This window comes from Microtus pennsylvanicus, chromosome 12 (assembly GCF_037038515.1).
Source record: "Microtus pennsylvanicus isolate mMicPen1 chromosome 12, mMicPen1.hap1, whole genome shotgun sequence".
In the NCBI taxonomy this organism is placed as follows: Eukaryota; Metazoa; Chordata; class Mammalia; order Rodentia; family Cricetidae; genus Microtus; species Microtus pennsylvanicus.
Window position 1 is genome coordinate 13,029,405 of NC_134590.1, and position 20,094 is coordinate 13,049,498.

At 44.5% G+C, this 20,094-nt stretch overlaps 1 protein-coding gene across 1 annotated transcript in view; it reads left to right on the top strand.

Moving 5' to 3' along the window:
* The window catches only part of Scarb2 (scavenger receptor class B member 2), a 54,079-nt gene extending 36,543 nt beyond the window's left edge, over positions 1–17,536 (top strand). Inside the window, exons 5-12 of the mRNA XM_075944486.1 lie at positions 511–602; positions 4,435–4,554; positions 5,131–5,300; positions 8,512–8,630; positions 9,919–9,992; positions 10,881–10,932; positions 12,667–12,825; positions 14,781–17,536. Coding sequence (XP_075800601.1) covers positions 511–602; positions 4,435–4,554; positions 5,131–5,300; positions 8,512–8,630; positions 9,919–9,992; positions 10,881–10,932; positions 12,667–12,825; positions 14,781–14,819 — 825 coding nt within the window. The 3' untranslated portion in view covers positions 14,820–17,536. The remainder of the gene's footprint in view (positions 1–510; positions 603–4,434; positions 4,555–5,130; positions 5,301–8,511; positions 8,631–9,918; positions 9,993–10,880; positions 10,933–12,666; positions 12,826–14,780) is intronic.
* The last annotated feature ends 2,558 nt before the right edge of the window (positions 17,537–20,094 follow it).

A 20,094-nucleotide genomic window follows, 5' to 3' on the forward strand; every position in this document is an offset into this window, starting at 1 on the left:
TTAAAAGTCTGTGAAAAATAAGACAGTGGTTTGGGGAAAGAACGGTGGTGGTCGGGAGGGAGGGGGGGGGGGGCGGGGAACTGAACGAAAAGTTAGTGACAGATAAAATTAACCCGGGAATAAAGCGCTAAGTTAGGGGTGGGGCGGTTTGCTTGTCTGCTGACTCGGGACTGTCCAAGGTCTTACTCTCAGTGCGGAAAGCAATTGCATCTCACTTCCTCTCGTACAGAGGGCGAGCCTTAAGTGTTCAAAAACTTAGAGGCTGTTCATACAGAATTATAAGCAAGTTTTAAACCCTACTGTGGGAGAATGGGTCTGGAGGTCAAGTCTCACCACACTGCTCCCTTCCTTCTGGGGGAGCAGCCCAAATACATGTTCCCCAGAATGCCCCACCTCACGGGAGCACGGCTTTCACGGGGTGTTCTGAGTATCATAGTATTTCAAAAGGTGTTGTTGTTTTACTGCTTATATTTTATCATTTTAAAAATTGTGATGTTCACTTATTTTCAGAAAAATGGCACTAATGACGGAGACTATGTTTTTCTGACGGGAGAAGACAACTATCTCAACTTTACGAAGATCGTGGAGTGGAACGGGAAAACGTGAGTCTAATAAGATTGTCTAGTGAGCTTTGTTTCTGTTTTCCATTTAAACAGAATATGCCTTTCCCCCCTAATTTAATATTGGAGATATTGCTTGATGGTAGAGCACCTGCCTGCCACATACGTAGTCTGAATTTGATCCCAGCAATGAAAGAGAAGTTGATTTTACCTTTTAGATAAAAATAGAAATATTCTTAAAATTACTACTTTAACAAATCACGATGAGGGTTAAGATTCCTCGAGAACGAATGAAATTGATGGTTTGTAGGCTTACCGCAGCCGGGGGTGAAGAAGAAGCCATGGAGCCAGTGTTCATCTTTGGTAGTTATGGAGTAATGTGTGGTGGCCGCAGTCAAGCACATTCAGGCCAGGGCTCTCTGGTGGGAGGGGGCAGCCCGCCTCTCTTTTAACCTCATGAGTATGGACTATTTGTATTATTTTTCTAAATATGAAATTTATTTGAGTTTACTATTATAACGTTTCCAATTTAAAATTTTTATTACTAAGCTGGGTGGTGGTGGCACATGCCTTTAAACCCAGTACACGGGATTAAATTATCTATTCACCTGACTGGTTGGTATGTGCCAGCGTCTTGCAACAGGTGGAATTATCTGCTCACCTGACTGGTACATGCCCCAAGTCTTGCCACAGGTGCTTGGGGTTTAGGCCAAATGAATCCATGTTCTTATTCAAAGCGTTGAAATAAGCACGTGTAGATTTGCAAAGCAACAAGGGGACTTTATTCAAAGCAAAATGCTAGTACAGATCAGAATGTAATGATGTTGAGAAACCTGAGCCACATGAGTGAAGGCACTCAAGAGCCCAGATTCTTGTTTGGGACTCTCTTTTTTGGTTCAAGAAGTAGTATGCTTGCTAAGGATCATAGTATGTGTTTTGTTTTGTTTTATCTTGATTGACAGATTATTTTATGACCTTTTCTTTTCTCATGTCCCATCCCATAATGTGTCTGATTGTAATTATATATAAGCCCAACTCTACCTCCGCATAAGATAAGAAATAGGAAATTCTCCCTAAACTTGCACTTAGGACCAGATCAACACACTGTCCATAGTTCACTGGAATGGAAACAAGGTATTATTAATGGGTTGTTTTTGAAGGAACTTAATCCCATTGCTTAAGTGAAGCCTGGTGCAAGTCAGGGTCCTAGATGGCCAACAGGTTGCTTGTTGATTGTGTGGAGAAAAGTGTGTGTAGCCCAGGAAAGTAGATACTCCAGAGTTACTGAAGTATTGACTAATGTTTGACGACCTCAGTCCCATTTCCCTACCTCCTGGACTCTGAAGTCCTCGTAATTCAGTCTCCGTGTCTTAATTACTAAACTTTTCACTTTCTGATCTTGTATTTGTGTAAATTCCCTAGAACTATCTTCTAACTAATGGGTTCTCTCTTCAGCCACAGTTTAGAGTTTACCCCTGTTGATTTTTTCCAAAATATATTTTGTATCCAGGTTTTCTATTTTTTCAATCTTCTTAATTTTGTTTCATTTTTCTTATAATATTGTCACCCACTTACCTCCTTTTTTATGGTATTGGTAATGGAAATCAGAGCCTCACGCGTATCAGTCAAGGGATCTCTATATATATAAGGATAGAGAGTGCTCCACCAGGGGCTTAAACCAGGGTCCAAGGAGCAGAGATTCCCTGCTCATCAAAAGAGGGCAAAGAAAGCAACATCTACCTGTTATGTGGGTTTCGGAGTTGTCCAAAGCTGGTGACTGGGGATAGGAAGACTCAGAAATGCCTCACAGCAGAACCTGATCTAAGCTGTCACTAGCTCCATTGCTTTTTAATATAAAAAACATTTATTTTATTTTATATGTATGACTGCTTTGTCTGCAGGTGAGCCTGTGTACTCTGTGTGTTTCTGATGCCCACGAGGCCCAACGGTATTAGATTCCCTTGAACTGAAGGTGCAGAGGGTTGTGAGCCACCATTTGAATGTGATACTGGGACCCTAACCCAGATCCTCTAAAAAGCAGCGTCTTAAACCCTGAGCCATCTCTCCTGCCCCTAGCCCCCATTACTTTTAAGACGGTTACTATTTCACATGTGATACTGTGCACAGGTTTATGGAATTAGCCTGAATTCATTTCCTTGTGACTTGGTTTTCTGTCCTTTAAGTTTGAATTGAAAAACGATTTGCACAATTGTTTCAGTTGGGAAGCTAGTCTGGTGTGTGTGTGTGTGTCTGTCTGTCTGTCGATCTGTCTGTCTGTCTGTCTGTCGATCTGTCTATCCCCTCATCTCTCCTTATGTTGGCCTCCATGTATTACGGAACCAGTGTACAAGGTGTGCCTCCCACCATGACATGGGAGAAATCCAGAGACAGCTTACTTCAGGTTCTAGGTGAGGCATTTCTGAGTCTTCCTCCCCCAGCCACCACCTTTGGACAACTCCAAAACCAACACAGCAGGTAGATGTTGCTTTTTTTTGGCCTCTTTTGATGAGCAGGAAATCTCTGCTTCTTGGACCCTGGTTCAAGCCCCTGGTGGAACACTCTCTATCCTTATTAACACAGAAACTGACCTCTGTTTCTTCCTCCTGGCTTGCAGCGAGCAGAACAGTATCATTTTAGCTCAACTTAACACTGTATGCTTGCCAGCTTTTTGTCTAGGAAGATGTTCATTTGTTTTGAATGTGCTACGGGCAGTCTGAAGGTTCTCCTTCCCCATTTTATCATCCTTTATTTTCTGTTTTCACTTTGCAGACACCCTCAAAGCAGGAACTGAGAATAGCATCCGGACCTAAATTGGGACAATTGCTATTTATGTTTTGCCCTCTCCCTTCTTTTGCGTTTGGACTGTTTTAGTCCATTCTGACAGCTATAACAAATTGTCATAGACCACGTGACTTATAAAAAGCAGTAATTTACTCTTCACAGTTCTGCGTGCTGAGCAGCCTAGGACCAATTTCCCTGCAGCTATGATAAGGGCAGGGTTGTGGTTCCTTACAAGGCCGTCTTCTTGCTTTAACGTCACACACGTGAAGGAAGGGCTGAGTCAGTCCCTACAGTCTAATCTAAGGTCACTAGTCTTATGTCAGGGTTCCCCTCTCACAACCTAGAGGGATCGTAAACGTTCAGGGCACCGCGTGTGCCATTAGTCAAGTTTGTTGTCTCGATTGTACTTCCGGTGTGTGATGCCAGCTCAGAATTAGCATTTCTTCTTGTCCTAAGTCTGTTGTATTTGGAAGCAAGAATTATTGAGAGAGTAGCTAATAGTCTTCCATGCAGATTAAAGAATGTAAAGAATATCTGTACAAAGTCCATCTGTCCCAGACCAAGCTATGAGCAAGGCTATTATTAATGCATACTTGGGTTACTGCTTTAACTGAACCAGCAGTTCTATTATTGTTGTTGTGTTCGTATATGATGTAGGATGGGGAACAAGTGTGCCCCAGTGTGCACACAGAGGTCAAAGGACAGCTTTGTGACCTTGGTTTTTCTCCTCCACCTTTACATAGGTCCAGAGATTGACCTCTGGTTGTGAGTTCTATAGGAGGGTTTTCATCCACTGAGCCATCTTTCTGGTCCCTAAATCGGTATTTCTAAACACCTATGAGAGATGAACTTTTTTTTTTTTTGAGGAAAAAAACCCAGAAATTTGTGGCTGTTATCTTTATCAAATGTGATTTTGGTTTCGGGGTCTACTTTTTTATTCCCCTCTATTCTAGTTCCTAGCACACTCGTGCCTGTTTGTGGGTAAGATGCCGAGGTAGCCAGTCCCACTTAGTCCTGGCACGGTCCTGCCCATTGAGAGATTTCACAGTCTGACTCGATCATCTCTGTTCTCCGTTGTGCTTATCAACTGCAGGTCGCTGGACTGGTGGACCACAGACCAATGCAACATGATTAACGGGACAGATGGAGATTCTTTCCATCCCCTCATCACCAAGGATGAAGTCCTCTACGTGTTCCCCTCTGACTTCTGCAGGTAGGAGCGCTACACATGCATGCATCATGCACGGGAATTGACACATACTGGTGACAGGCTGGAGGCACACTGAGAGAGAATGCTGTGTAATGGTTCATAATATGGGCTCCACAAGGTAGCTGTTGATTGGGTCTTAACACTGTTACTAGCAGCTGTGTGGCCCTGGGCACATTATCTAACCATTCTACCTCCCTTCCCTTCCATCCTCTCCCCTCCCTTACCCTCTCTTTCCTTCTTTCTGCCTCCCTTTCTCCCTCTTTCTTTCTTTCCCTCCCTCTCTCCCTCCCTCCCTCTCTTTCTTTTTGTATTTCTTATTTATTTATAATTTATTGGAGTCAGGGACTCATGTATCTCAGGCTGGCTTCACACCCGCCAGACGCCTGCTGTAGCCTCTGATGACCTTGATATTCTCATCCTCCTCCCTCTCCCTCCCTAGTGCTTCTATCACTGACGCGCGCCACCACACCCTGTTTGTGCAGTGCTGGGATTTGAACCCAGGGTTTCACGGTTGCTAGGCAAGCATTCTACCAGTAAGCTGCATTCCTACATTGACTTTGTATTCTTCCCTCCTACCAGGTCGGTCTATATAACTTTCAGCGGTTTTGAGAGTGTGGAGGGACTGCCTGCTTTTCGCTATAAGGTGCCTGCAGAAATTCTAGCCAATACCTCCGAAAATGCCGGCTTCTGTATACCTGAAGGAAACTGCATGGACTCGGGAGTGTTGAATGTCAGCATCTGCAAGAACGGTAAGAAGTTCTAGAGTGGCCGTGGTTAAGGTGTCTAGGATGCAGACAGACTTGGGGTGTTCAACAAAGAACCCGTCACCAACCTGAGATACAGTGCGAGCCCAGCCTTTCAAGGATAATGGTTTGGTCATGGCCAGCCTGGGCTTTATAGCCCCACCCCACCCCACCCCCATGGATGATAACAACCATGACAGTGATGATACCTATCAAACAATTTAAATTCCTAGTTTTGGTAGCACATGCCTTGGCTAAGATTCCCAATGATTTTGAAGGAGATTTAGTTTTAAACTCTTATTTGTGAGTTTCTTTTTTTTTTATTTGGTTGTATTATTATTGGCGTGTGTAGAATGGGTGAGCACACATGCCACGGCACACACGTGGCTTCAGAGGACACTCAGTGGAGTCAGCTCTCCCTTTGCACCTTTATGTGGGTTCCCAAGAGCTCCCTTGGGTCTTCAGGCTTGTGTGTCTACCTTCTACGTGTCTTGTTCTCCCTGTTTCCTGATGCCTCAGCTCTGTTTCTTCCCAAGAATGAGAGACTCATCAGCGCTGCAGCTGACGAAAGGTGTCTTTTTGTCTTGAAGGTTATTTATAAATAATGCATATTATACTATATACATATATTACCCTTATATATAATTTTTATTTTATATGCATTGGTGATTTTGCCTTCATGTATGCCTGTGTGAGAGTGTCAGATCCCCTAGAACTGGAGTCACAGACAGATGTGAGCTGCCATGTAGGTGCTGAGAATCGAACCCTAGTCCTCAGGGAGAGCAGTCAGTGCTCTTAACTGCTGAGCCATCTCTCCAGCCCCAAAGGTTAATTTCAACAGTGAGATGTCACAGCAGAATTACCCACGGAGCCTTACCTGACAGGTGTGCAGTGTCCTCTTTTTTTTTTCTTCTGGTTTTTGCTCTTGGTTTTGTTTGCTTCGAGGCAGGGTCCTGTTGTGTAATTCAGGCTGGCATTACTCTCCATCCTTCTGTCTCAGCCTCGTGGGTGCTGGGATGATGTACATAGCTTAGTATCTTTGTCTTATCACCATGGGAACAGAGCAAAGAGAAGGGATGTGCTCTTATGAAACTTCTCTAAGTACTTCTTTGCAAGTACTTCTTTTTCTGTTTTGTTTTTGTTTCTTTTTGTTGTTGTTGTTGTTTTCTGGTGGAGTCTCACTGTGTAGTTCTTGCTGTCTCGGAACTCACCTATATAGACCAGCAGTCCTTAGCATTTCTAATGTTTTGGCTAGATTACTATTTAGAATAGAATTCCTCTTTAAAGCATGTGGAATGATTGTCTTTGTTGCTTTGAGACAAGTTTTTACCATGTAGTCATGGAGGCTGGCCTCAAACTTACTGTGTAGCCCAAGATATCCTTAAACTCACATATCCTCCTGCCTCAGCCGCCCCAAGGCTGGGATTACCATGCCTATCCCTCTTTAATGCTCCTTTGGAGAAGCTGTCTGCATAGGAACCCTCTCTCCTGAATTACAGTACTCCTTTTTTAAAAATAAAGGGGTGCTCTAACTTGGTTCTCTTGTCTAATTGGCCTTAAAATCTCCCTTGGGACAAGTCTGAGGACAGCAGTCCCCTCCTTGTCCATTCCACAGCCACCCACAAACCTTACATCAGAGTTCTCTGGAGAGATATTAAGATATACATCTGAGCCAGGCAGTGGTGGCGCATGCCTTTAATCCTAGCACTCGGGAGGCAGAGGCAGGCGGATCTCTGTGAGTTCAAGGCCAGCCTGGTCTACAAGAGCTAGTTCCAGGACGGGCACCAAAGCTACAGAGAAACCCTGTCTCAAAAAAACCAAAAAAATAAAAAAGATATACATCTGAGGATGCTATAATCTATGCTTTCTGCACTAACAAGTTCTGTGGATGGTTCCCATGAGATGGCATCTAGGCCTCTGGTGACCACTGTGCCCAGTGCTCTAGCAGTGAATAGGGACATATTCCTTCTTCAAATCTCCCCCGTTGTGTGGCTCGGTGAAAGCTCCTGTGCTTGATGTCCTTCGCACATCGCAGTATTTCTTGCTGTATTCTTCTCGAAGCCGTTGCTGCGAGAGTCAAGGAAAGACTGGGTTTTGCAGCACTCAGACCTCTTAGCACATTTTCCTCTCCACATCCGGAACCCCCAAATGTGGACTGGAGGTTTTGTATCAGGGGACAGTTTTCCTTCACAATCCAAACTTGGGCAATATGCAGATCTCTAAATGGTGTCAGCACTGTGTGTGAATAGGTTTCCAGTGCTCCTGTCTGGACTTAACTCCCCTTGGGATTGGAACTCTGCAGTGTCTTCTAAGTAAGGAAGCACAGAAGTTCACAGAACAAGGAGGAGTGGCCTTGCTTCCGTAAGAGTCACACAATCTTTTTAAAATTTTTCTTCTTTGAGCCAGGTTTTCATTTAACCCAAGTTGGCCTTATTCACTGTGACCACGGCTGGCCTTGAACTGCTAATCCTTCTGCTGGACTGATAGGCACAGGCCACTGAGAACAACAGGGAGACTCTTAAACTTTTCATGCTCTCCAGGAGAACAAGGTTCCCTGGTGTAAAACAGTTTGTTTTTCTTCCTTCAAAGTCAGGCATGCGTACTCCTGTAATCAATCCTAATACTTGGAAAACAGAAGCAGGGGTAATTCTGAGAGTTCTGGGCCAGCCTGTGAGTTCCACACCAGCCTGAGCTACAGAATACAACCCTGTCTCAAACAAACTGCAAAACCCCAAACAAAACAACAGCAGCACAAACTTCATTGTCGACCAAGCAGTGCTCTGATCTGGGACCTTCTCATCCAGCCTGAACACTTCTGCAGCTGCGCGTCCCTGGGAAATTTTGGCAGTGTTTGGGAACCTCAGCTTCTTTAAATGTAAAAATGAGGATAAGGGCTTTAGTTTATAGAGCGTCACAGAGCATTGTCTAACACAGACAGATAGATTAAAAAGCATACTTGTAGGTTCAGCAACTGTTTAAGTATAAATGTGATCAGGACTTCAGAATAAGATGTCCAGTGAGATAATGTGGGATTCATCAGGTAGTAGAAAATACAGCGTAAATACTGACTAGGAGTCACAGAAGGGTAGTGACCCCAGCAAGCTCTCTTGGGTATGGCTTTTCTTTTTCTTTAGGAGCCAACTTTGTGGTCAGGAGATGTGTGTTCACCTTAGATTTAAAAACACCACCATTCATTTCTCTGTCCCTTACCACGCAGGTGCACCCATAATCATGTCTTTCCCGCACTTTTACCAAGCTGATGAGAAGTTCGTTTCTGCCATAAAAGGCATGCGCCCAAACAAGGAAGAACATGAGACATTTGTGGACATTAATCCTGTGAGTACACACTTCCTCGTGTCTTATTGTGTATGTGCGGGTTCTCTTAATCCAAAGCATTAAGAGGCACACACTGTCTTCTGTGGATACTTAAGAGGGCAGAAGGAGATCGGTGTGCACTGTGGTTCGTAGCCTGTAACAGGAAGTCCTAACTCCGTGGACCAAATCTGCAGAAACCAGTAAACCCACTTTAAAGAAGAAGAGAAAGAAAGCAAAGGAAAACCACAGGGCTGGGGATATAGCTCAGCCGTGGAGTACTTACTTAGCTCTCTTGAGGCCCTAGGTTCAATCTAGCATAACATAATGAAATGAAAACAACGGTACAAAATCAGTCACCAAAAACAGCGGAGGCTGGACCCATGTACTGGTCAGTCTGCTGTTGGACAGGAACACAGATGCCTTTTTTGCCTACAGAATTACAGACGAATTGTGTATTCCATACTTAGAATACACAGATCTAAATGGAAATATTAGCTCCATTCGCTTTTGACAAAGCTTCTATAGGTACTGAGTGTCCTATATATTATTAATGTAGACAGTACCGGATATGTATATATACTTTGAGCACACAGAAAAGAATGTTAATGTCATAGGGGATCCCTTCAGAGTAAGAGTCTCTCACTGTAGAAGATAAATGGAAAGGTCAAAGATCTTTCTGAGCTCGGCAGCACAGTCCTGTGATCCCAGCTACCGAGGAGGTTGGGGCAGGAGGATCACAAGTCCGAGGGCAGCCTGAGCTCTAGTGTGCTCCACACACGCTACACAAGCACGGTGCCATCTAAGCTGCAGCCTCTCATCAGTCAAACAGCAGGGCCTGTCACTAGGGATAGGTGAAGTCCTGTATCCTCAGTGCCCCTCGGGGGCTGCTGCCCCATGCCTCCAGCACTCTGGCACAGCGAGCCCTGCACTTGGAAGCCATCCTCCTCTTAGCTCTGGACAACCGCCCAAATGTCTATACCCAACACGGAATTTGTAGCCTCTGGTGGGGTGTTCCACGCTTTGTAATATCCTGGGAACTTACTAGAAATGCCTCATTTCATGCTCCACCCTGACTATGAATCAGAATCTGTGTTTTAGCAGATTCCCAGGGATTCTCAGCCTCCACAAAGCCCAGTCCACCCAGCACAGGTAGTGCTCCTGCTTCCATTGCAGGGACCAGTTTTCCCTTGTTCACTCTGCTTGCTAAACATGGCAATGGGTCCCTGTGGGTCAGAACCACACACAGTTGCACTCTGTTGAAAATGCGGCTGGGAAAACTATTAATTTGTTTCTCTCCTTTTATCTGCAGTTGACTGGAATCATTTTAAGAGCAGCCAAGAGATTCCAAATCAACACTTATGTTAAGAAACTGGATGACTTTGTGTAAGCGTCATTTCTTCCTATGGAGGTAGAGGTGGGGTTTGCCTGGTGACTTTCGGGTAGGCATGGTATTGGAGCAGTGAGAGCTACTTCTAACGGCTCGACTTGTCTATCCCTACAAGTCCTCATCTGAACAGTTGCAGGAGGTTGAATCCAGCCTTTCTCCCCCACATTTCATCGTAAGCAACTCCTTAGTAAGAATTCCTGAGTATAGCTTCCTGTCCAGACTTGTCAATGGGATTTTTCTTACATCTTAGAAAATGCCAATCAAACACATAATTTTGGCAAACCTTATAGGTACTGAGTTTCCTATATGTTACTAATGTAGACAGTATGTATATGTACTTTGCTCTCATTCACAGAAAAGAACGTTAAGGTGATAGGAGATCCCTTCAATGTAAGGGTCTTGCACTGTATTGAAAAGGTTAAAAGTCTTGCTGAGCCTGGCAGCATAGACCTGTGATTCCAGCTACCCAGGAGGTTGAGGCTGGCAGATCACAAGTTCAAGGACATAAAATCACACATGTGTTGTCTCTCCATGTATCCGTCCATCTGCCTACTGTCTAGTCTAATCTAATTCATCCATCCATCTATAATTATGTATTTCCCCACTGAACTCTTCAGATTTAATCCCATGTTATAGGTTCCTTCTAAGAAGCAAACATGGTTTACATGGATGTCTTCCAGCACCTGTCTGTACATTTTTGAGACAGTTTATTATGGTAGTTAAGAGCTAGACCTTATGTGTCTGCGAAGCTAAGAAGTCCACAGTCAGTTCTAGGTGACTGGGTGGATTAAGTGTGCTGTAATTTTTGTGTGATCATGTCTCTCCAGGCGAGAGATGTTTTCATGAGGATGCCTGTGACATAATACCATCCTTTGTCTTTGTAGTGAAACGGGAGACATTAGGACCATGGTTTTCCCAGTGATGTATCTCAATGAGGTAAGTCCTGAACAAGAGAAGAAGTATGTTTTACCAGCCCAAGCTTATGATGTCTACTGTTGCGGTGGTGTGCCATTTAAGTTATAAAAAGAGGAAAAGGTGGCTTTTTTAAAACAAAGATTTATTATTATTTTGGTTTTTTGAGACAAGGTTTCTCTGTGTAACAGCCCTGACTGTCCCGGAATTCACTTTGTAGACCAGGCTGGCCTCAATCTCACAGAGCTCTGCCTGCCTCTGCCTCCTGAGTGCTGGGATTAAAGGCATGCACCACCACTGCCTGGTCAAGATTTATTTTTAATTATGTTTGTTCATGTGTCATGTGTGAGTGTAAACAGTTCTCACAGGGTCTGGAAGACAACCTGACCCCTGCAAAGCAGAATTATGGGTTGCTGTGAGCTGCTGTATGTGGGCTCTCTGACTTGAACCCAGGTCCTCTTCAGGAGCAATGACGCTCTTCACTGCTGAACCATCCCTCCAGCCTCAATGGTGACTTTTTAAAATATATGCTGCCCCAGAAAAGCTCTCTTTAACACTTGTGGAAGTAAGTACTTGTCTGTACCTGAGAGTTTATTTGGACATTTTTTGTCTCAAGAGCACCAGTTGAATAACACCCTTCCGAGGTGCCACTTATGTGAGAAACGAGCTACAAAGGTGACAAAAGCACCCCAAGCTCTGTCCCCTGAAGCCTGTGCCTCCACTGAAGCCCTGACAGCTCCAGACACCTGTAAAAGTCACATGTCAGAGGCAGACGAGATGGCCCAGCAGGTAAAGGTGCCTGCCGTCAGTGCTGAAGAACTTGAGTTTGGACTCCAGAACCCCCACAGGGTGGAGAATGGCATCAACCTCGAGAATTGTCTTCTTACTTCCATCTTACACACACACACACACACACACACACACACACACACACACTAAAATGCTGTTCTAGAGCATTTTCCTCCGTTAGGAATTCTCTCCCCAGCTCTTGTTAGCACCACAACTCATGTGAGTCACTTTTGTTGAGACTGGTGACCATAATGTGGACTCAGGAGAGAAATGAGGTCTTCTCCTGGAGCCTCCATGGTCTTTAAAAGCATTACACCATGGCAGCACACACCTGTAATCCCAGCACTCCAGCGGTAGTGCCACAAGTTCAAGACCAGCCTTGTCTACATAGTGAGTTCCAGGCTAGCCAGGGCTACAGAATGAGATCCTGTGACAAAATAAAATACAAACAAACAAACAAACACAATACTACAAGATGTGGTCAGCATTTAAGACCTGAGCCTGTGGAGACATTTCATACCCTAATCCTAATGCATATTATCTCAACATTTCTTAATATCTTTTCTCTCTTTTCTAAGTTATGTTAAGAGTTATAATTATCAAGCCGGGCGGTAGTGGCACATGCTTTTAATCCCAGCACTCGGGAGGCAGAGGCAGGCGGATCTCTGAGTTCGAGGCCAGCCTGGTCTACAAGAGCTAGTTCCAGGACAGGAACCAAAAAGCTATGGAGAAACCCTGTCTCTAAAAATCCCCCCCAAAAAGAGTTATAATTATCTTCAAGAGAAAAATATATGAGTAAATTCCCTCTTTGGTTATTCTAATATTGAATGAATTTTCAGTTTTTCTGGTTTGTTAAAAAAAATAAGACATAATCAAATTATATTTTATTGTTTGAAACACATGCGCACACATACACACACCAACCACACAGCCTAGTTCTCAAGCTAATACTATTTCTTCCTCCTCCAGAGTGTCCTCATTGACAAAGAGACTGCAAGCCGATTGAAGTCTGTGACTAACACGACTTTGATCGTCACCAACATACCCTACATCATCATGGCACTGGGCGTGTTCCTTGGCTTGATTTTCACATGGCTTGCGTGCCGAGGACAGGGGTCCATGAACGAGGTAAGTGCTAGCGAGGGGAATTCTCTCTTGTTTGTAGGCAGACTTTTTGTTCCCTCCCACCAGTTCCCAAATAACCATAGGGAGACCCACTATTAATTATAAATGCTTGGCCAATAGCTCAGGCCTATTACTAGCTAACTGTTACATTTAAATTAGCCCATATTTCTTATCTTTGCTTTGCCGCGTGGCTTGGTACCTTTTCTCAGTACGACATACCATTCTCACTTCTCTCTGTCTCTGCTCAGGACTCCCGACTTGTCCCTTCTTCTTCCTAGCATTCCCAGTTTGGCTCCTTTGCCTAAGCTTACCCTGTCCAGCTACTGGCCAGTCAACATCTTTATTAAACCAGTTACAGAGACATATATTCACATAATGTAAAGAGATATTCCACACTTGTTGATAAGTTTACCTGAGGAATTCCTCAATAAGCTTTACTGAAGGACTGTCAGCTGGCTCCCTTGGGTAGATTTGGGGGTTTTATGGAGGAGAGAAATACTGATTTTTGTGGTTGTATAACCAATGGGCCAAGTAGGAGACAAGGCTGATGTGTGTTGGGATAGGGTGATAGAACCTGCAGTGCCATTTGGTATTTGAGGCTCTCTTGGTGGGCTTGGGATCCCTGGATATATCCCATACGAGGTAGCTTTACATCTTTGAAAACAAATGCTTTGGTGTTAGACTTCCTGGGTTCAAATCCAGTCTCTATATGACCCTTGAAATGGCCTCAATTTCATCATCTGTAAAGTAGAGTGAAAATAGTGTCTCCTTTGTGAGTTTCTGGAGAGTATCAGACAACATAGAAAGCACAGGGGACTTGGCTCAGTGTATTTAATAAATTTAGCTATTACCTATGATAAAATCATTCCAGTATTGTAGAGCGAAGGGGCAGTGACATGCTTTGAATCCCTGGTGCATCTGAAGGTGCTGTGGTCGAGATCCCATAGCAATGGTAACAGATGAGTACATGAGAATCGTTCATTTCCAGAAGGGTGGGATAAACTGGCTCAGAACAGCCTCTCAAGTGACCGGGAGGCTGAAGACCTCATGCTGCTCCTCTGTAGAACCCCTTCTTTTCTGAGGAACTAGAGGGTGAAGCGAGGACCTGGCACACACCAGGCAAGCACTCTATAACACTGAGACATGCCCAGTCCTTAAAAACAAACGTATTTTTGAGATAAGTCTCTCTGAACTGCTCAGGCTGACCTTGTACTTGCTCTGCAGCACCGCTGGGCTTTGACCTTGTGAATCTCCTGCTTCAGTCTCCTCGGTGACTGGGATTACAGACTTGAACCGCCAGACCTGGCCTAGGCAACCCTTCTGAAATGCTCAGCAATTTTTGTTGTTTTTATATTTCTCCCTTCCGTTATCCTGCTAAACTGTCTGAGTAGTGTGAAGTAGGGGATGAAACTGTTGAAACCGTATGAGTGATGCTGGCTTAGCTAACCCTGCCAGTAAGTCACGTTCATTCATGCTAGTCAGGCAAGCCCGAGTTAGCAATGAGGCAAACTGTCTACCATGGCCACCTATGGATCTGCCAGTCCTTGTCATCGGCAGAATTTTCCTAGATATAAACAGACCTCATGGGACGTTCATTAGCACCCATCATTAGCCATCCTCAGCTTCCGCGAGCGTTAGTGAGCATCCACAACTTCTGAAGCACTGGTCCTGGGTGGGAGGAGGCTGTTTCGGTCCAGGATGCTAATGGTTATATAGTCCAGAGGAGAGAGGGGATAACACAGGGGTATTGGGGGCTGGAGAGGAAGAGCTGACCTCTAACAGTCTGGTTAGAGTCTTAAAGAGCAAAGGCAGCTGGGCAGAGAGTGGAGGTAACTACCTCTGAACAGCTTCTCCTCCTTCCACCTTCTCCATCCTCACCTGGCCTCAACTTTTCACATCAGGACAGATGTTGCTGACCTTAACGTTTAACCCTTTGCATCTTCTGTTGTCTGTCTCAGGGAACGGCAGATGAAAGAGCACCCCTCATACGAACCTAATCGAACTTACCTGTCGCCTGAGCTTGGTGAGAGAGCGTGTGCACTGCCCTGATCTGGACCAGGACAGGGGAATCCCTGAATCCTCACAGACTCCTGGCCCATCAAGAAGAGGGAGAAGTCGCAGTGCTGGCAAGTGAGGAGAACTTCCTGGACGGAGGGTAATGAGCAGGGTGATATGGCTGGACATTATACTTTATCAAATCATGTCTCCGAAATAGTTCTGATGTGTCTAGGAAGTATCTAATAAACTGTGTAGAAACTTTGGGTTGGGCTCTGGGAGCTGTGGGATTTTGTGACTCCCGTTGTAGATACAAAGTCTGTATCACTTGTTAGCATTAGCTGACCTGACCTGGTTCAGTGTGTTTCATTCTGCAAACTGTGTTCAAAATATATGTATATGGCTTCCTTTTTCTCTCCATTCAACTCCTTACACAAGAGGAAGAGTGTGGCACCCAGGGTAAATGATAGCTCTGTATGACGCGCCCCGCAAACCTGTCTGCTTTCCTTCCTTGAGACGTTACACGCCGCATTTCACTCTAACTTCCAGATTGTAATCCCTTCAGGAAAATAACTCAGTCTTTTGACTATTTGATGGTGAGCGGGAGTCACAGGGACAGGGTTGGGCGGTGTCTGTCGGTGGGTAGCCTTGAATTCCTGAGGATTCTAGGTTGTACTTTTGTGGAGGAGGAGGATACCCCGGCAGTGTTGGTGAGGGTATTCGTTTAGAGTTCAGTGTGAGTTTTTATAGGTTAGCTGTCATTTTTAGGCAAAGCTGTCTCGATGGAGAAACGCGGTTCTGGGAGAACGGAACCTATGGCTTGTATCCCCCAGACGTCTTTGCCAGATATGACGGTGATATGGAATGACGGTGACTGCCAAATATCGAGTGATTATTTGTAAAATTACGAACATTGGAAAGTCTGTCTGCCCATAGCTTACGTCACATAGAGATCCAGGAAGGCATTTCACCTTTGAAAAGAAGATTTTCAATTCATCCCTTGGCTTTGGTCCCGGCCAGTGTTTACTGGCTTTCCGTCACTCACTAAGTGCCCTCTGCTTCCATTGACAATCGTTTTCCTGACAGAGCGACAAGTGTTTAGTGTGTGAGACAGAAAGACCTTCAGATGAGGCGTCTGAGAAGAAGCCAGCTACTCCTCTTCAGGTCCCTGAAGGACAATGGCGTCCCAGCCGTCAGACCTCAGCCATCAAGAAGGGCATTGCCTTTGATCTCAGAGCTCACCACTGATTTTTTTTTTTTACTGAGGAACCCTATATGTTATCTAGCCAACCTCTTATATAAGTTCATGAAAACTGAATTTTGTCGTTTAAAACTGAATTTCAATGTAAACAAAAAGAATTAAAAAACTGAAGTTTCACATACATCTTTGGAGGTAAAATGTTGCTTTAATATGCAGGCCCAAATTTTCCTCTCTTGACACTACAGCAGTATGTGAGGTTTCCCTTCTCTTTTTTTATTTTGGTGTTTTGAGACTGAGTGTCTCTGTGTAAGCCCGGCTGTTCTGGAACGCACTGTGTAGACCAGGATGGCATTTAACTCACAGATCTCCACTGCCTCTGCCTCCCGAGTGTTGGGATCTGTGAACCACCATGCTTGACTGCTGTATCCCTTCTTGAAGGGACAGATTCGTTAAATTTTCACCTTTCTTACAAACCAAGGTAGAAATATTCGGTACCCCAAACATGGCTGTGAAAACCAAATTGAAAATTTTCATCTCTAATAATGGCAAATATCTTTAGACTTTATCAATATTTAGCTAGGTAGTTAGCATGTCTTGTTCTTCATGCATTGAGACGGAGTCTCACTCTGTAGCTCAGGCTGGTTTAGGACTCACTAGGTAGCGTAGGTTGACCTTGAACTTATGGTGAGCCTCCCCTCTCAGCCTCCCGGGAGCTGGGATTACAGGTGTGCACTACCCCTGACTGTCTTTATACAACTACTTATCCACAATAAATTAAACTGGTAAGCTAGTGCATACTGATTGGTTCATTCCTATTTTCAGGACGTGGTCCTCTCTGAGGAGATGTTTTTAACACAGAAATTACAGCAATTAATGATGTACATAGTAGACTGAATCTCACGTAGAAAAGGAGACCAAAAAATAGATTCTTTATTAGCGCTTAGCGCCATGGTTATTGATAGCGATGGCTCAAAATCACATTTGATATTTTCCTTCTAAAAGGTCCATGGCAAACCCACAAGCCACAGTCAGAATTACAGGCTGACTAACAGCAAATGTACCCATTTTGTGTGGGCCGAGACCATTGTCCTGGGAAGGTCCCAAAGACGGTGGGGCCACCAGCATTCTCATACCACAGGATGGCAGGGAACTGGGAGGGCACAGAGTGAGGGATGGACATTTCCAGGGAGGCTCCAGGCTCTGCCCCATAGACCTTACTTTCACGTGTGTTCTACAGAGATCACTAATGATCCAATGGAACAAGCGCTGCACCGCTAACCCCTATTGGGGTTTTCACTTAAGGATGCTTGAAGTTGTTTGCAGTATGAATCCTTTCAAAGGCCCTCTGAGCATTGTAACTGGTGTAAATTGCTTGTGCCTGATCTTAAAAAGTCTGATCATTATGTTCTTCATGTACCTTACACAGTCGGTTCATTTCTTGTGGTTCCTGACCTGATCTTATTTCTACCCATAATGTAACGAAATGTTTCACTAATTAAAAAAAAAAGTTTATATAAAGTTGTGTGAACTGTCTCTCATTGGATGGAGTTTCATTTGAGAAATTCGCCTCTGCTGATGCATCCCCAATTCACACTCTTGGGGCCACTTGTAATTTCTGCTCAACTGTCAAAGGCAGGCCACTCCAAGCAGACCCTTTTCCCTGCTTTTCTGCCTCAGGGTTTTCTTCAGAGACATGGAAGCCCCTGATAATGTAGAGAGAGTCAATACCAAACACCAAGGCAACCCTAAACTGAAGGGGCCAGCAGCTTTCTGATCAGTGAGTGTCCCAGCCTCACGGTCATATCAAGCTCCTCGGTCTAGAACTGAAAGGATCTCCCTGCCCCCCCCTTCCCTCCTTCCCAAGCTAGGAACTGCTTTCTACTAGATTCTGTTCATTTCCTGATCTTTGGGCCGCCCATTAAGAAGGGCGCTAGGAGATCAGACGCAAGTGGAGGTCTGACCTTGTAGGAGCCCGCTTGTTTGTTGCCGACTGTTCAGCCCTGAAATAATCACACAGAAACTATATTATTTGCAATACTGTTTGGCCAATAGTGTAAGCATATTTCCGGATAACTCTTATATTTTAAATTAACCCATCTCCATTAATCTGTGTATCGCCACATGGCTATGGCTTATAGGCAAGGTTTCCTCCAGTGTCTGTCTCTGGCGGGGCTACATGGCTTCTCTTTGACTCCTCCTTCTTTCTCCCAGCATTCAGTTTAGTTTTCCCTACCTAGCTCTGCTCTACCTTATCACAGGCTAAGAAAGCTTCTTTATTCATTAACCAATAAAAGCAACACATAGACAGAAGGACTTCCCACACTTCAAGAACATTTAGATCTATTAGTCCTAAAATTCTGATTCCCTCTTGAACTTCCCATCCCAACAGCATACCTTCCTCCTAAAGTCAGAGTAAGCTAAAAAGTTTCCTGTTAGTGTTACTGATGTGCTTACATGTGAAGGACCTTGGTCACTAGTTTATGTCCTTTCTAGGAACCCTAAACCCAATTTCAGCTGCTTGCATCACAAGGGAAGCACCTAGTACTAACTTCTTACCCAAAGCTATACAGAGACACGTACACCTATGTCCCATATCTAGACCAAATGTTTGAAATCTAGTATTATAAGAATCCAGAAAATATATTCAAAAAGACCAATAAGGTGTTAAAACATATGCCTAGGAACAATATTTAAAGAACATCTAGAATAAGAGCCACAAAATACAGAGTATAGAAACATGTATATAGATTTTGCAGAAGATAAAACTCCCATTTCCAGTAATTAGTTCATTTATTCATTTATCAAATCTAAAAAACTATTTTATACAGCTTTAAGATATGCTACACACATTTCATATAATCATATGTGAATACCATGTGATACCATGGCCTGCATTTTCTATGTCGTGCTGTATGTTCACAAGAGTGCATTTGTTTAAAAAGTACCTCCTTTATGCCACACAGTACATACATGAAGGAGGCACATGGAAACTGCAGTCTAGTGGGGAAGAGTGGCTCAATAGTCATACAAGTAAGTGGGAACCAGTCATGATTCACGGTGCCCTGGGAATGTGCCTCGGGCACGGGAGAGCATTTCAGATGAGGGAGCAGGAGCAAACAGGTTTCCTATATATGGTGGTTTCAATGAGGATGGCCCCATAGGGGCATGGATTTGGATGTTTGGTTCCCAGTTGGTGGAATTGTTTAAGAAAGATTAGAAGGTGTGGGCCTGTAGGAGTAGTTGTGTTAGTGGGGGTAGGCTTTGAGATTTGAGAAGCTCAGCCAGGCCCAGTCTCTCTCTCTGCCTGTTGCCTGTAGGTCATGTGCAAACTCTCAGCTACTGCTCCAACATCATGCCTGTTTGCCATGATGATAATAGACTAACCCTCTATGGCAAACAAGTTCCCAATTAAATGCTTTCTTGTAGAAGCTGCTTTGGTCAAGGAATCTCTTCAAAGATGTTCTTGTCGCTCTCAGGAAAGAATATGAAATCCTGGCCATAATCTACAGGGAAACAATGGAATGGTAATTTTTAAAGCTGGGACTGGAGAGACAGCACAGCAGTCCTGTGCTAGCTGTGCAAGCTGGAGGGTTTGAGCTCAACCGTCAGCATTCAGATTTAAAATCCAGCCTAGCACTGGGCACCGTGGATTCACCTACCACCTAGCGCTGGGCACCATGGATTCACCTAGCACCTAGCGCTGGGCACCGTGGGTTCACCTATCACCCAGCGCCGGGCACTGTGGGATTCACTTAGCACCTAGCGCTGGGCACCGTGGGTTCACCTAGCACCCAGCACTGGACATGCAGAGTCAGGAGGCCACAGGAATTGCTGGCTTGCCACTCTTGCCAACTTGATGCCCTCCAGATTCTGTGAGAGACCCCGTCTCAAAAGAAAAGAATAAATTAGGAAGACACCCATGTCAAACTCAGGCCTCCACACACATGCGCACTTACAACCCCCGCCCCCCTCCACATACACACACTAAAATAAATTGGGGCAAATGGGTTCCTCAGAAAAAGTCAAACTAGATCTACCACATGCCTAGGCTATGCCTCTAAGGACTCCGTGTTAGC